Source organism: Sylvia atricapilla, chromosome 23 (genome assembly GCF_009819655.1).
Source record: "Sylvia atricapilla isolate bSylAtr1 chromosome 23, bSylAtr1.pri, whole genome shotgun sequence".
Taxonomy (NCBI): Eukaryota; Metazoa; Chordata; class Aves; order Passeriformes; family Sylviidae; genus Sylvia; species Sylvia atricapilla.
Genome location: NC_089162.1, coordinates 4803585 through 4818681, shown reverse-complemented (window position 1 = coordinate 4818681; position 15097 = coordinate 4803585). Strand labels below are relative to the sequence as shown.

The 15097-nt window shown below is 50.1% G+C and overlaps 1 protein-coding gene across 1 annotated transcript in view; it reads left to right on the top strand.

The window, feature by feature from the left end:
* The window catches only part of POU2F3 (POU class 2 homeobox 3), a 44464-nt gene that overhangs the window by 21808 nt on the left and 7559 nt on the right, over positions 1-15097 (top strand). Inside the window, exons 5-8 of the mRNA XM_066334604.1 lie at positions 8762-8866; positions 10131-10233; positions 13367-13449; positions 13599-13781. Coding sequence (XP_066190701.1) covers positions 8762-8866; positions 10131-10233; positions 13367-13449; positions 13599-13781 — 474 coding nt within the window. The remainder of the gene's footprint in view (positions 1-8761; positions 8867-10130; positions 10234-13366; positions 13450-13598; positions 13782-15097) is intronic.

The following is a 15097-nucleotide window of genomic DNA, read 5'->3' as shown; positions in this document are numbered from 1 at the left end:
CAGAGCCGGGCAGGATCTGCCCCTGCTCCCTATCCAAATGTGCCAGGCACTTTTCATTCCTGACCCTTGCAGGACAGGCTGCCATTTGTTTATCAAAGCTGTCATTATCACCAGTCCCATCAGTCTGAAGGTGATCTGGCTGGGAGATCTGGCAAGGTTTAAGGCAGCAGGCACTGAGGTTCCTGAGCAGGGCCCAGCTTCAGTTCTGCTGTTGGTTCTTTACTCCTGGTCTTTGCTTTACACCAGTCAGGGGATGCAGTGAGGAGAGAGATTTCTAACAGGCTTCCTAGAAAGTCTTGGAGAAAGTTTTAGAAAGGAGGAATTGTTCAGCACTCCCAGCTGGGTCTGCAGAACAATTCCTCCTTTCTAAAACCAGGTCAAGAGTCCTGTGTGTTGCTGCCCTGTTCTCTCAGGAGGTGCTGAAGGTGTTCCCTTCCCTCAGGACCTCCTTGCCCAGCTCCTCTCCCTGCTCTGCTCACATCTGACAGTCCTTGCTCAAAGACACTTTGATTTTCGAGCTTTGTGTGGGATATCCAGCATTGCTTTGAGGCACCAGGGTGAGTTATCTCGGCTGATGTCCCGTAGGCACCCCGTGTGAGAAATTCCAAGCGGGCAAAGCTGCACCCGAGCTGTGAAATCCCTGGTGGCTCCTTTTCAGTGCCATTAATGAACACCCTGACCTCGTTTGGTACCTTCCACCCACACGTCTCAGGGCTCTTTGCTAATGGCTTTAGCATCCCTTGGTGCCTCTGGAAGGTGGGGAGGTGTCCTGCAGACACAGCCTGCCTCTTCCCAAAGCTGCTGAGCGCTGTGATTGCAGCTGCCATCAGGGGATGCTTCATGGGACAGTTGCCCGTGGACATTGGGCTCTATTGAAATCCAGGGGCCTGCTCCCTGCCGGGTTATGGACTCCCATCCTCTGATTCATCGTCTTGTGCTCAACCACAGACAAGTTCTTCCTCCCCTCCGTCCTTTTGAAGGTGCAGAGAAGGGCCCAGCTCGCTGGGTAGTTTGTTATTAATATCTGCGATGCAAAACTCCCTGCACATTTAATTTCGCTCCACCAGGGCTTTCCTCCCCCCCGGGGATCTCTCTCAGAGCTTTTCATTCCTCCCCGTGTTCCCACCTCCCCCTAATCTCATGTGCTCCCTGGATGTCATCGCTGTTCCTGCTTGGCTTTTCCCCCCCCGTGGGTAGCTCGGGTTTCAGTCTGCCCTCCACATTTCCATCCCAGTCCTGTTTTGCCCTCCTCTCAAGGGGAGGTTCACATCCTGCTTCCTTCTCCCCTCTGGGGATCAATTCAGATTTCACTCTCTCTTCTCCCCATCGCCCCGGGGCATCAGCCTAATTCTTGCATCTGCTTTTCATCTCTTGAGCCTCCCCTGGCTGGAAATCAGGGCTGCCCTTGTACCTGCCTCGCCTGACACTGGAGCTGAGCCCGTTCTGCCCTGGCCTTCCCCTTTTGAAGTCTCCCTGCTCTGTCCTAGGGACAGGCTGATTGCATAAATTTGTTTGTGTGCAGGCTCCTCATTGAAATGCAGCCCTTTGGGAAAGCATCAGAGAAAGCCCTGGCTCCAGGGAAAGTCCTCGGAGTCTAAATCTGGCCCTGCTTTGCTTAGGACAGATATGCAGAGGAGGAACCCCTTCTTCAGGCTGGGTTTGTTCTGGCACCTCGGCTGAGCTCGCTGGGAATGAACTCCAAAACAGGGGAACTTGGGAGGGAAAGGGGGATGCAATTAGGAGCAGGGATTTGGCCTTTTTAATTGCTTTTCTCAAGAGGTGGACTGAAACCACTGAATTAATTTGTTGACAACAAGCCGGAGTTGGCTGGATTTTCTCTGTTCCTCAACATCCAGCTGCAGTCCATTCCCAAACTCCCGCTCTGCTGCTTTTAAAGGGCAAACCTCATTTATAACGTGATTCCTACACCTGTTTCCTCGGCAAAACCCCTGGTACAGCTCTTTCAGATCTGCCTGAGAGGGAGAGACAGAGATCTTTGTGCAGATTCTCCCTGCTCATCCTTCGGGAAACGCTTTCTGTGCTCCAGTTTCACAGATCCGTCTGAAGGGTCACAGAACTCGTTTTCCACAACAGAAACTCAGCCCAAGGCACGGCTGTCCCTGGGCAGCCACAATCCAGGTGGCCCAGCACCTTTCTGAGCATCACCAACTGCTGCGCCTGGACTGCGACTCCCGGGGAGTCACCACTAATGAGGGGACAACCCCGAGTCCTTGAAGGGCTTTTCATCAGCTGAGCTCCAAGGATTCACCCCAAACCTGCAGCACCCAGCCAGGGTGGGGCCCTGCACAGGGAGAGGAGGGCGATGTGTTCCAAGCAAGGCCTCTAATTTTGGACATCAGAGGGCACTTTCTCCCTCCCCAGAGGTGCTGAGCTGCAGCCTGTGGGTTTATACAGCAGGGAACCCTCCTGCCTGCTTCCCAACCCATGGGATTTACACGGGTTGGGAGAGCAGAGAGCTGGCTCTGGGCTCCCCCAGCCCTGAGACTTCATCCCTCACCCCAAATGGAACCCCAAATGAAACCCCAAATGGAACCCCGTGTGATGCTCTCCCATCTTCCTCACTCTCCCTTTCTCTGCTCAGTGTGTTCAGTGCAATCCCTCCAGCTGCTCTTCTCCTGTCCCAGCTCCCTGTGGCGTGGCAGCCGCTGCCAAAAAAGTGCCAGGGACCAATGGGAGAGGCCCGTGGAGCTGGGATGGAGCCAGCCCCAGCCTGATTCCCAGTTAATTCCTCCTAAAAGTGGGATGTGGTGGCAAGAGAGTCCCTGCCAAGGGCTGTGTGGACACTGTCCCCGTGGGTGACCAACACAGCGCCAGTTGTTTGCATTTGTCACTGCCAGAAGGCTCAGGGAGAACTGAACAAACAGATTCCTCCCCATGGGCAAGGGATGAATGGGAAACAAACAACAACAACAACAACAAAAAAAGGGCATTTTTCATGCAGATTCTCAGCCCAGAAAATCCCAATAAGGCAACTTTGGAGAGGAACAGGAACGTGCTCGGGCTCCAGGGGACCTGTGTGAGCTTGCAGGAGGGCAGGGGAGAAGCCATGGAGTGGTGTGTGTGAAATCAGGGTGATAAGGAAAGGGGCAGGGATGCAGCCCAGGGTGGGAGCAGAGCAGATAAGCACGGGGGTGTGGGCAGAGGTGGAGTTCTGGAGAGGTTTGGGAGTTGGGCAAGTGAAATAGAGAGAGAGAGGTGCAGGGAGCAGTGCTGCAACCCAGAGCCAGGCTGGGGCAGGGGCTGAGGAAGGGGCAGGGAGGGTCCTGAGAGGGAGAAATCACAGCCTTGACCACGGGGAAATCATTTCCCATGCTTTGAGTGGAGCTCCTGGCCACTCTGCCCTAGAAATGGCACCTTCCCCACTGCCTGTTGTTAAACTGCTCCCAGTTTGGGATGCCCAAGGGCCTGAATATCCCTGGTAAAAGGGAAGGTGCTGAAAGCTGCTTTTTTCAGTGTCTTTTGAGGAGTTGTGTGGCCTCTGAGCACAGAGCAGCTCCTGGGAGCACTCAGCAGGCTCTGGGCCAGGACACTCTCACCTGAGCAGGTGTTGGGCAGCCAGGGCAGGTGCTCTTCCCTCCTCTGCCTTTTGCTTCTCCCCTCCCTTGCCCAGCTCCTGTGCCACAGGTGATCGTCTGAGGTTCAGCACAGCAAGGGGAGGGGGGACTCCTCTCTCTTCCCTGTTTGTTTGGAAGCAGAAATTCCAGGGAAAAGCTGTATCAGGGAGCCCACAAAGGCTGTGTGTGCTGTTTGTTTTCTCCTGTGGAGCGTGCAGCTTGGCTGCTCCTAAAGTTTTGACTTCCCACCCCTGCTCTGACTCCAGCACAACCATTTCCATCCCAAGCTGAAGCCGAGGATAAACCCTATCAGATCAGACCTCAATTAATAAACTCAAAGGCCTCGTGTAGGGTGATGCAGGTGTGCTGAGGTTTGGGGTTGCATTTGAATTTTCCAGCGTGCTGCCACGGCTGAGCTTTAGGACAGAGCCTCTTCGGGAGTTAATCCCAGGCTGAATTCCTCTCTGTCACGCCGACAGCTTCCAAAAATTCCCAGCCTTCAGTGGGATAGAAATGTTACAGGGTGAATGTCGTGGCACGGACATAAAGGTTTTCTGCCTTCTTCCCAGGTGTCTGTTAAACCCTGCTGCACATGCAGGATAGTACATGTGGAAATAGTAATTGCAACCCCATTATTATTATTACTATTGCCATAATTTATTATTAGTGTGCTTTTTATTTTATGGGCCCCACGTGTGCGGGTAATTCACGGCGGAGCACTTACGCCATCGGAAGGTGGGAAGGCTCAGGGAGCTGCAGGAGCCTTGGATCCAGCTTAATGCCTGTTTCCAGCTCAAAAACCTCCTCCCTGGGCTCGAGGCAAAGGCTTTTGGGGAAGCTTGGGGCAGCCCTGGTGCACTGGAGAGCACCTTGGGGTGACTCAGAGCATTTCTGGGTGACTCAGAGCTGCGTTGTTCCTTTTCAGCGAGGGCCAGGTGCTCCAGACCCTCTGTGTGCACCTGATCCTCCTCTTCCCTCTGCTGTGGAGGGCTGGGAGTGAGTCAAACCCTTAAACTCGGCTCTGACTGTGAGATAAGGCAGATGTGGAGGCAGATAAATGTGTTTCAAAGAGGTCACCGGCTAAATAAGAGCTTCACAACAAACAGGGTTGTCTCCCATCTCCCACGAATGCGGTTCCTGCCTGATAACTGGTGCTGGAGAGGGCTGGCAGGGCTTGGGTAGGAGACATCCAAACCTGGATTTGGGGAGAGGATTGGAGGCCCTCAATCGGTGGCTGGGTGAGGAGGATGATGAGCACCGAGTGTGTCACAGCAGGAGGATTCTGGGGCTGCTTCGGGGTCTGACAAATGGGGAAGTTACTGAGATTATCCCCAAACTGGGATTAACCCGTGCAGGGCTCCAGCCCAACCACTGGGATCCATCCATGGAACCCCAGGCTGGTCGGTCTGAAGGGAATAGCAGCAAGCAGAGCTGCTCAGGAGAAACCTGCCCAATTTCCACGGCTCTGCAAGATGTCTGCAGGATGTTTTCACCAGCCGAGCCTTTGCCAGAAGTTCACAGATCAGTTACAAAACAGATGTACCTTTTTTTTTTTTTTTTTTTTTTTTTTTTTCCTCTCCCCTTCTTCCTACTGGTAAGGAAGAGTTTGTGCAGTAATTGCAGGCAGGTTGGGAGATGTTTTCTTCATAATTCTCCTTCTTATGAAATGTTTATGAAACACCTTCCACAAATCAGTTACGCAAGCGGGCTCCGGAGCTTTGATCATTTTCCATCACCCTCAATGTGTTTCTTAGTTTGTTTTGCTTTTTGTTTTCGTGTTTAGGCCAGAGATAGGTAAGAAACCATCCATCCTTGCAGCTGTTGGAGCCAAAAACGGAAGGGACTCTCTCTTTTTTCCAGCCAGTCACCCTTCCTGTGTTTTTCACTCCGTTTGCTCGGGGGCTGACCCTGTTTCGAGGCTGTGAAAAAAAAACACATCCAAACATCCACTTGAGATTTGCAAGTGTGATTCCTGCCCTGGCCCAGAGGAGCTCCCGTGGTGCCTCCAGCTGCCGTTACCTGCTCCCAGCCCTGCCCTGGGCCTCCCCTCGGGGCTCCAGGGGAGGAAGGTGCTGGAGATTCACAGCCAAGAGCCCCCACACCTCACCTGGGCCGTGGCGGTTGGCAGGTCCTGCTCTTTGCCCCGCTCCTTTTTCCATGGAATGGTTTGGGTTGGGTGATCATCCCATTCCAACCCCTTGCTATGGGCGATGAAGCTTCCACCACAGCAGGTTGGTTTCCTTAAATGTTATTTTTCTAAGTGAAGCTCAGTGGGAACAAAGCCTCTCCATCAATTCCCCTTTCCCCATCCACGATCGTCCCATAAAACCAAGATCCTGAGCGATCCCAGAGGGATCTGCTCCTGGTTTTCCTCAAATTACTGTTTCTCACGTGCAATATTTCAGCAGAGCTCCCATCCAATACCCCCATGAGGTGATTCTCTGAGTATTTAATCTTTTGGGTGGTTTTTTTGGTTCCTCAAGGAGAACTCTTCCCATATTTGCAGGCATTTTCTGCAAATCCGAGGCAGATACACTGGGAAAGGAGGAGGCAACTCCTCCCCTCGTTTTATTAATTCGAAATTTACATTGTTTTAAGGGAGTCTCATGATATTGAGCGGCCTCGCCCACAATGTGTGTGGTTTTTTGGGGTTTTTTTGGGTTTGGTTGGGTTGGTTTTTTTTTTTCCCCTTAATGTACACTTGGCAATATTGCCGGTTTAGCCAGGGAAAAAAAAAAAAAAACAACGGAGGAGCGGGATTTGCATAAACCATCCCCAAAAGTTTTTCTGGATAGATCCCGAACTCCTGCTCAGGAACAATTAGCCAGCTGCAGGCCTGTCGGGGAGAGGAAGAGGAGGGCGAGGTAAATTTGAGCCTAAACCCGATGGAAAGAGGTGCGAGGGGGAGAGAAGGATTTGTCAAGAACAAACCCCACGAGTTCCCGCCCACTGCGCAGGAGGGAGAATTCCAGGGCCGGGGGAAGGAGCAGTGGGAGATGATGTTGTTGTTTTTAAATCGGGAGCCGGTGCTTTGCCAAACCCACCTCCCGTTCTCACACGGGGCCATGCCGGGATGGGATACACACCCCTTTCTCCCTGGAGCGCCGCCAGCTCGTCCCGCTTGGCAGCTGGAAAAATTGATTTCACTTTGGAAATGGCTCGTGCCTCTTCAACACCCCACTGCTATCGGGATCACGGCTCAGGCAGGATCTAGAGCCCGGCTCTCTGAGACACCAAAAACTTCAATTTCTTGGGACTGCTCAGCCTTGGATGAAGCAGACAAACATTAATTTTAAAATTTTTTTTTAATAATTTTTTTCTTTTTTTTTTTTGCCTCCGATGGATTCTTTTTAATGCAAAGAACATCCCTAAATCCACGTGCCTGGAGTGACTGCATGGCTCAGGGGTAACGGGGTGTCCTCCTGAGCCTTTTTGCCCGACATTCAGTGACTTATCGCTGTCGATAGCGATCGAGAAGATCTTTCCACCTGATTTTTTTGTTTTGTTTTTTTTTTCTTTCTGTGCCCTGCCAGGCTAAGAGGGATGATCATGCCAACCTGAAAGGTAGGAAAGAGCTGGAATTCATAGCATGTCTACCTCTTGTTGCAAGGAGCAGGGATTATTGCAAAACGAGTTTCGGCGGTGTCCGGAGCTCGAGTTGTAATGAAAGGGGGTGTTGTAATCACCTTCCCTCCGAGCAGCACCTTCCAAAATGCAGAGGGGAATGTTGCAGCTCCATGTTCTGGAGCTGTTCAGCCTCCTGTGATCCCATTTTCCTCTTTTCTCTTCCCGTGGAGATCCGTCAAAGCTTGGACTCGATGACTGCAGAGGTCTCTCCCAACCCAAATTGTTCCGTGCATTTCTTTGCTTTTCTCAAACGAGCAGGAAAGCTCCTTCAACCCCAAAAAGTTCTCTTGGGATGGTGTTTGTGGAGCTGGATTTCTTGTCCCCCCTCTGCTGGCAGGAGGTCGCAGGGCCTCCAGGCCCCATCAGTGGGGCAAAGACCCTCCTCGTCTTTGGGGGATGTGGGGTTTGGGAGGGATCCGGTGGGACCTGGGGATGTTCAGTCCCAGGAGCCAGAGGTAATCTTCAGGAGTTTGAAACCGTGTCCTTTGTAGAGTCCTCCTGGTTTTTCCAGTTTTTGGGAATTAGAGGCTCTTCTTGCTATGATGAGGAATAATCCTTGTTCACGGTGTTCTCGTGCTGAGAAAAGGTTTGGGTCAATCTTTTCTTGGAGGAGAGTTCTGTATCTTTTACCTGTCCCCTGTGCATGGACACTCCTCACTCACCTTTCAGGAATTAACCTAAAAACTTCCAAAATCCTCCTCTCCCTCCTGTCCCAGTCAGCACTACCAAAATATTTCACCTACTACAGTAATTATATCAGATTAATTTTTAAAATAAATTAATTTTTAAAATGTATTAGCAAAGTTAGAAATGAACACAGAGATTGTGGAATAAAGCAGGAGCAAGGATTCAGTTCTGATCCCTGGGTGCATTTTATTCTAAGAATGTGGATTTAAGAATCATTATTTCTGTGTGGACAAGACCTTTGCTTGAACATCAAAGTAGCTCAAGAAGACCACTGGACACCTGTGAAGTTTCCCAGTTATTTTTCCACAGCTTGTAATTGAGGAAGGAGATTTCCCTTGCAATTTCTTGTTGCTTTTTGGTAAAAATGGAACAAAAGCATTTGGTGCCTGGAGTGCTGCATTTTCAAGCCCGGGAGATTGCTCTGGGTTTTTTTTTTTTTTTGAGGTCTTTTACTCCATGACCTATCCCTTCCCATCCCCTTGTACCATCCTTTGTTTCATGCAGGGAAAAATGAGAGGTTTTCCATGTCCAGCCCTCCTATCAGGGCTTGAGTTGTGATCTGGAGAGGAGAATTGCTCCTTGTCTTCATTAAAACTCCATGAAAGGCTTTAAACTTTGAAAAGCTGCTTGAAATTGGTTATTTCCTGAAGTGTTTTAATTGAGCAAGGTGCCAGCCTGCCCTGGGCTTGGCCGAGCAGGAAAACTGTCCATGGGACAGAGCGGAGAGCAGCAGTGTGGAATGATCCTGATTTTCAGCGATGGAAACAGCAGAAAATTCCCTGAGAGGAGCTTCTGGGATCCCAGCTGCCCTCTACTCCTGCTCTTCCCTCCTCCCTGCTCCCTAATTCTATGATTCTTTTGCTCTTTTGCAGATTAAAACCGAGGACCTCAGCGACTCTTTGCAATCTGCCATCCCGCCTCGGTCGGGGCACCTCGTGCAGGGATCATCCATGATGCCAGGGAGCCAAATCGCAGGGGTGAGTGACCTGGCTGCCCCTGGACCCCGGGAAAACAGGGGGAGAGCTGCTCCTGACCCCCTCCCCAAATTCCTTTGGCCACTGGCAAAAGGAGCCTGAGAGGGTGAGGAACACTGAACTGGAAAAGCGAATCCTCATCTTCCTCCTCGGCTTTTCCTCATGGCTTCAAGGGTACCCTGGATAAGTGCTGGGATGAAATTTCCTCCAAGGGTTTGCTAAGCAGGGAATTGGAAAAGTGAATCCTCATTTTCCTCCTCGGCTTTTCCTCGTGGGTTCAAGGGTTAGACTGGACACATGCTGGGGTGAGATTTCCTCCGAGGGTTTTCTAAGCAGGGAAACCACCCCACGGTCAGGAAATCCCTTGGACTGGAAATAATTGGAGGCTGAGGCAGCACCGTGGGGAAGTGTTTGATAGCGTTTGCCCGGCTCTTCCTCATTCATGAGTGTCTGGTTAATGCCATTGTTGGAGATAGGATTCTAGACCAGATTAACTCCTAATCTGAGCCTGTTGTTGCCTCAGATCGATTAACACCAGGGAAGAAATTAATTCCTCGAGGGATTTTTTTTTCCCTGAGGTAAGAAACCGTGGAGTTCAGCACTAAACTCTTGTTAAATTCCAGTGGGAGTTGGATGCCAGGCGGCCACAGAGATGCTCAGTCCTCCCTTCCCTCGTTCTTTCACGGGGTGTTCAGATCCATTACACAATTTAGGGATTCTTCAATTTCCCCCCATCTTCAGAACAGTCCAGGGGGAAATGGTGTTGGTGAGCTGCTGCAATTTGCTGTGTGGTTTTAGGCACTTCACTCTGGAAATTCTTGATCTGAAAAAAACTGAAATCCAAGAGGTTTCGCTGCTCTAACAACCAGAGTTTGATTGCCTCAAAAATGTCTTTATCAAGAGTTAACTTTTCCAAGGAAAAGCAGACACTTCACCAAATCCTTCTCCTATACATGAAACTTTTGGACCTGCAGCTCTCCAGCCCCCAAATTCAGTGAGAATTCTTCTCCTACACCCGAAACCTTGAGGTCTGCACCTCAAAAATGTCACCAAGAGTTAACTTTCCCAAGGAAAAGCAGACAGTTCTCCACGTGGATGTCTCTGTGTGCACAGAATCTTCTCCTACCCGTGAAACTTTTGGCTCTGCAGCCCTCCAGCCCCCAAATCACACAAATTCAGCATGGATTTCTGAGGAGATGCTGCGTGAGGAGCATAAATCCTTGAGTTTAATTGTTCCCTTTGCTTTTTTTCTTTTTTTTTTCTGTAGGACATGAGCTCTCTCCACACCCTGCAGCAGCTGGTGTTGCTCCCTGGGCACATGCAGTCAGTCCCCCAGTTCCTTCTGTCCCAGTCTCAGGCAGGACAACAAGGTAAGAGAAAGAAAAGCTTTTTTGGGGCTTGCCTAAAAACAGAGGTCAGATAAAATGAAGGGAATAAAAAGCAGTTCTGTTTATGGAAGGGTCTCAGGTACATTTAGGGCAGACAAAGCCCCCCAGGGGCTGCACCCAAAATGGACAATGGTCACGGCTTTGCACACTTGGATCAGTTGGGGCCATTTGCACATTGGGGGTTCATCTCCCAATTCCAGCTCCAGGTAATGAATCATTGAGCCCAAGTTTGCTGCCCCCAACTCCCTTTTGTTCCCATCTCTGAGGCCTGAGGCAGTGAGGGCTCCTTGACTGCCAGGCCTGGAGAGGAATTGTTGTGTGTGCCCAAAGTGGGGCAGCAGCAGCTCCCACTGTGTGTGGGGTTTGGAGCTCTGCACTAAACAACTGCAGGGTCACAGAGAGATGGAAAATAGAAAAGCTCAAATCCTAAAGCATCAGAGATGGATAAATATCTAGGGAAAACCTCCCTTCTCGTGGGTGTCGGATTCTCCAGCCTGTTCCCACGGCGATGTTCCCAGCCCGGGGCTGATCCCGGATCCCTGCGGGAACACCGCGGCTGGAGATGCTGCTGCCACCGGAGCCTTGTGCGCTCCTCGAGTGCCACCTTGGGGCCAGGCAGGGATCTCAGCCCGGAATCCGGGACAAAACCAGCCCAACAGCCAAGGAGCTGCTCCTTGCTGAGCTCCCTCATTAGCTGCAGAAAGCTCATCAGAGCCCGGGCTGGTCGTTTGGAGGAGGGAAGGTAAATCCAGGGAAGGAGCAGAGCAGGTCCAGCTCAGCCAGGAGCAGCTCTGGGATGAGAGGGAGAGGTTTGGATAGTCCAAAGGTCTCCCTGCTCCCGGAACACAGAGAAATCTGCTCCAGGAAAAGGTTAAAAAAAAAAAAAAATCCCTGTGGTTCTGGTTTTACCCCCAATATTTTTACAGCATTTCTCCCACCCCGAGGATGTGGATGTTTTAGGTTTTAATTCATAACCTGGCAGATCCAAGGATCCTTTGCTTGTGCTCTTGATTTATCCCAGCACAGAGCTCCCTCCACGTGAACTAAAATTTAGGATTATAACCTTAAATCTCTGCAGCTTGAACCCACTGCTTCACACACTCTAAAAGCGAGTGGGGAATTCATTTCTTCCTGACAAAATATAAATTTTCCTCTCTGCCAAATGGTGCTGAGTGATGGATGAAGACACTTGATGTGTATTTACAAATAATTTCGAATTCGTTTGTTTGAAATACGGTCAGGACAATTTATTTCTTGCTGCCTGCTTTTATTCATGAAAAATAAACATCTTTTACTGCAAAGCAGAACTTGCTGCCTTTCACAGATCAGAATTTATCTGTTCAATGACTTTTTTTTGCTGCTATATTTGGGTGTCACCCCTTCTAGGGCCAGGCTTGACCAGGACTGGATATTCTGGCCAGGAGCTGGATTTTTGTGCAGGACATTTCCATTTGCATGGGTGATTGCCAAGTTTTAATGATCCTTTTGCATGCACGGCCAGTGGGGAGTGAAAATGAAGGCTCAGGTTGGCTTTGTGGAGTTTTCTTCCTCCTGAAGGAAGGCAGGAAATATTCCAGAACTGTCCCTGGGGCCAGCAGGGAGTGCCCTGAGTGCCTCTGACTTGGGGCTGTGGGTCCATAAATGGATTTTGTGGTTGGGGGCTGAACCTTTCCAACAGGGATGGGAATTTTAGCTTGGTCGTGTTTTGAAGCTGTCAGATCAATTCCCAGGTTTTATTCCTCCTCCCCTGTGCAGCCCAAATCCTGACACACCGGAGTCAGGGCAGGGAGAGCTCTGTACAGGTGGGAAGGAGCAGCCACGGAGATTTTTGGGAATCCTGTCAGCCTAAAGACTGCTGCTGAAATCTTCATCTCAGCTGTCAGACCGGTGATTCCTGAATCCAGCCCTTCATTTCCCTCAGAGCCAGAGCTGAGGTGTTCAATCACGATTTTAAAGACTCCAAATGACAGAGCATCTGCCATGTCCCAAGGCAAAGCCATTGCAGTGATTAATTACCTGCACTGATAGAAATGTGCACCTCATTACCAGCCTGGATTTGAAATCCTGAGCTGTTGCAGCACTCGGGAAGGTTTATTCCAACCCCAGAGTAAGTAAATAAATGGGACTGTGCACATCAGATCTAAATTAAATAAGAAAAGGCAGAAAGAGAGAGAGAGGGAGAGGAGGAGTGATTGATTCTGGAGATTATCTGTTTTCCCTTTTATTAGCAGAAGTCCATAAACTTCTATGGATTTCGCTGTAATTGTCAGTTATAATCAATTAAATATATTGACTTGCTCTGAGCAAGGTTATAAATCCTCACTAAATTCTATAGGTTTCACTCACAATGGACTTGATACCAACTAAATTTCTAGGGAAGTACACAACCTAATCCTGTAGGACATTCCCTCTAAGAGCTATAGGCTTGTACTTGGCAGTTTGTCAACAAAACAATCACACGGTCTCCATAAATCCCAGTTTTTGCTGGGTTTATGGATTTCCCTTCTTTCTTCCTCTCGTCATTTTGTGTCAGCTGCGACACTCTGAAAGAAATTCAATTTATTTGAAATACAGTGGGGTAGGAAAGAAAGGGTCAGCAGGGCTTCCAAATGACATTTGAAAATGAAATGTAGAATTGGGAGCAGAGTGGGAGGGCTCACGAGATTAACTGGAGGATCAGGGTTTGTTTTTTTAACACGATCAAGTGGCTGAAAGTTGAAGTCACAAGGGCTCATATTGGAAATAAGATGTCCATTTTCCTAAGAGCTGCAGTGATTAAGCACTGAGAGAGATCCCCACGAAGGATGTAGGAAATTCTCCTCTGTTTGGCACCTCAAATCAAGATCAGAGGCCTCTGAAACGCCTGAGAGTGATGAGTGACACACAGGGATCAGCAAATGAGATATTTCACTTCTATCATTATTGTAATAATCCCCTGCCGGCTACAAAGCCACGGGAAGAACCTTTTCTTTCTCACAATCCAGCTCAGAGCCTGGCACATTCTTAACAGCTGAAATTCGTGTATTTTGGGGCAAGAAATAACAAATGGAGCTTCTCACTCTGAGCCTTCCTGCGGCTGTTCACTGACCAGATTATCTCCTTTTTTCCCCTTCAGCTTTGCAGCCAAACCTCCTCTCCTTCCCTCAGCAACAGGGCAGCCTCCTCCTCTCCCAGCCTGGCCCCAGCCTGGCCTCCCAGGTAAGAACACACCTGAGAGCGTGCTAAACTCCACCCTGCTGCTTTAGGGAGGGCAAATGGCACAGAAAAAAAAAAAAAAAAAAAAAAAAAGGCATGGTTTGGTATTTTGTTTTTTGTCTCTGAGCATCTTTTTGGGGTGTTTTGGGCAGGCTGTGGGTCGCTCTGGCCTCCCTGGCTCCTCGGTTGAACCTCACCTGGACGTCCCCCAGCACCTGCAAGTGGCAAAACACCTGACCCCAGCAGGAGCTTCCGAGGAGCCCAGCGACCTGGAGGAGCTGGAGAAGTTCGCCAAGACTTTCAAACAAAGGAGGATCAAGCTGGGGTTCACACAGGTGAAGGAGAAGGGAGAGAACAGGGGGAGTTTGGGGCAGAGGGAAAGGTTGGGTCAGGTAAATTTGGGTGGTTTTGCAGCATTTCTTTTCAAATTCACCCTTCCTAACACCTCAGCTCCACAACCTCAATGTCTGCACCTTCTCCAGTATTTCAGGGGTGGAGACTGTCGCTGTAGGACACCAAAGAAACACTCCAAATATTTCAGAAGGCAAAGAGCGCAGAAAAAAGGCTTTATTGTCCAATTCTTGCTGCCTTTTATAAGGTGTTCCCACACAGACTGACCATGGCTGGGGAATAGGAACGACACCTCTCTAATGCCGTTGGTTAAACAGAGAAACAGCAAAACCCCACCTGGAGAAAGATTGTTTGGAGAGAGGAGAGTTGTTTGCCAGGATTGTTTTGAGAAAAAGCTTCCTTGAGAAATTTTTCCTTGGGGGAAAAGTCATCAGCTGCCAGCAGCTGAAATCTCTCAGACCCAGAAATATCAAACCCACAGGGGGCAGATTCCTAGGGGAAAAAAATCCTCTTTCCCTGGCAGGCAGGTCATGGAAACAAGACTAAAGTTATCCTGCAAGCAGCCTCAGGGGAAGTTTAGGCTACATCAGGAATAAACTCTTCACTGAAAGAGTGATTGGGCGCTGCCCAAGGAGGTGCAGGAGTCACTGTTAAAAAAAAAAAAAACAGCCTGGATGTGGCACTCAGTGCTGTGCTTTAGTTAATGAGGAGGTGCTGGGTCAGGGGTTGGATTTGATGACCTCAAAGGTCTTTTCCAGGCTGGTTAATCCTGTGGTTCTGTGGGGCTGGGGTTTTTCTGTGCTCACTCTGGGATTGGGGTGTCCTGTGACAGCGGGGAGGGTTTCCCTGTGCTCACTCTGGGATTGGGGTGTCCTGTGACAGCGGGGAGGGTTTCCCTGTGCTGACACTGGGATTGGAGTGTCCTGTGACAGCGGGGACAGGCTTCCCTGTGCTCATGGTGGGATTGGGGTCTCCTGTGACAGGTTTCCCTGTGCTCATGGTGGGATTGGGGTGTTCTGTGACAGCTGGGACAGGTTTCCCTGTGCTCATGGTGGGTTTGGGGTGTCCTGTGACAGCGGGGAGGGTTTCCCTGTGCTGACACTGGGATTGGGGTGTCCTGTGACAGCGGGGACAGGTTTCCTGTGCTCACTCTGGGATTGAGGTGTCCTGTGACAGCTGGGACAGGTTTCCCTGTGCTCATGGTGGGATTTGGGTGTCCTGTGACAGGTTTCCCTGTGCTCATGGTGGGATTGGGGTGTCCTGTGACAGCGGGGAGGGTTTCCCTGTGCTCACTCTGGGA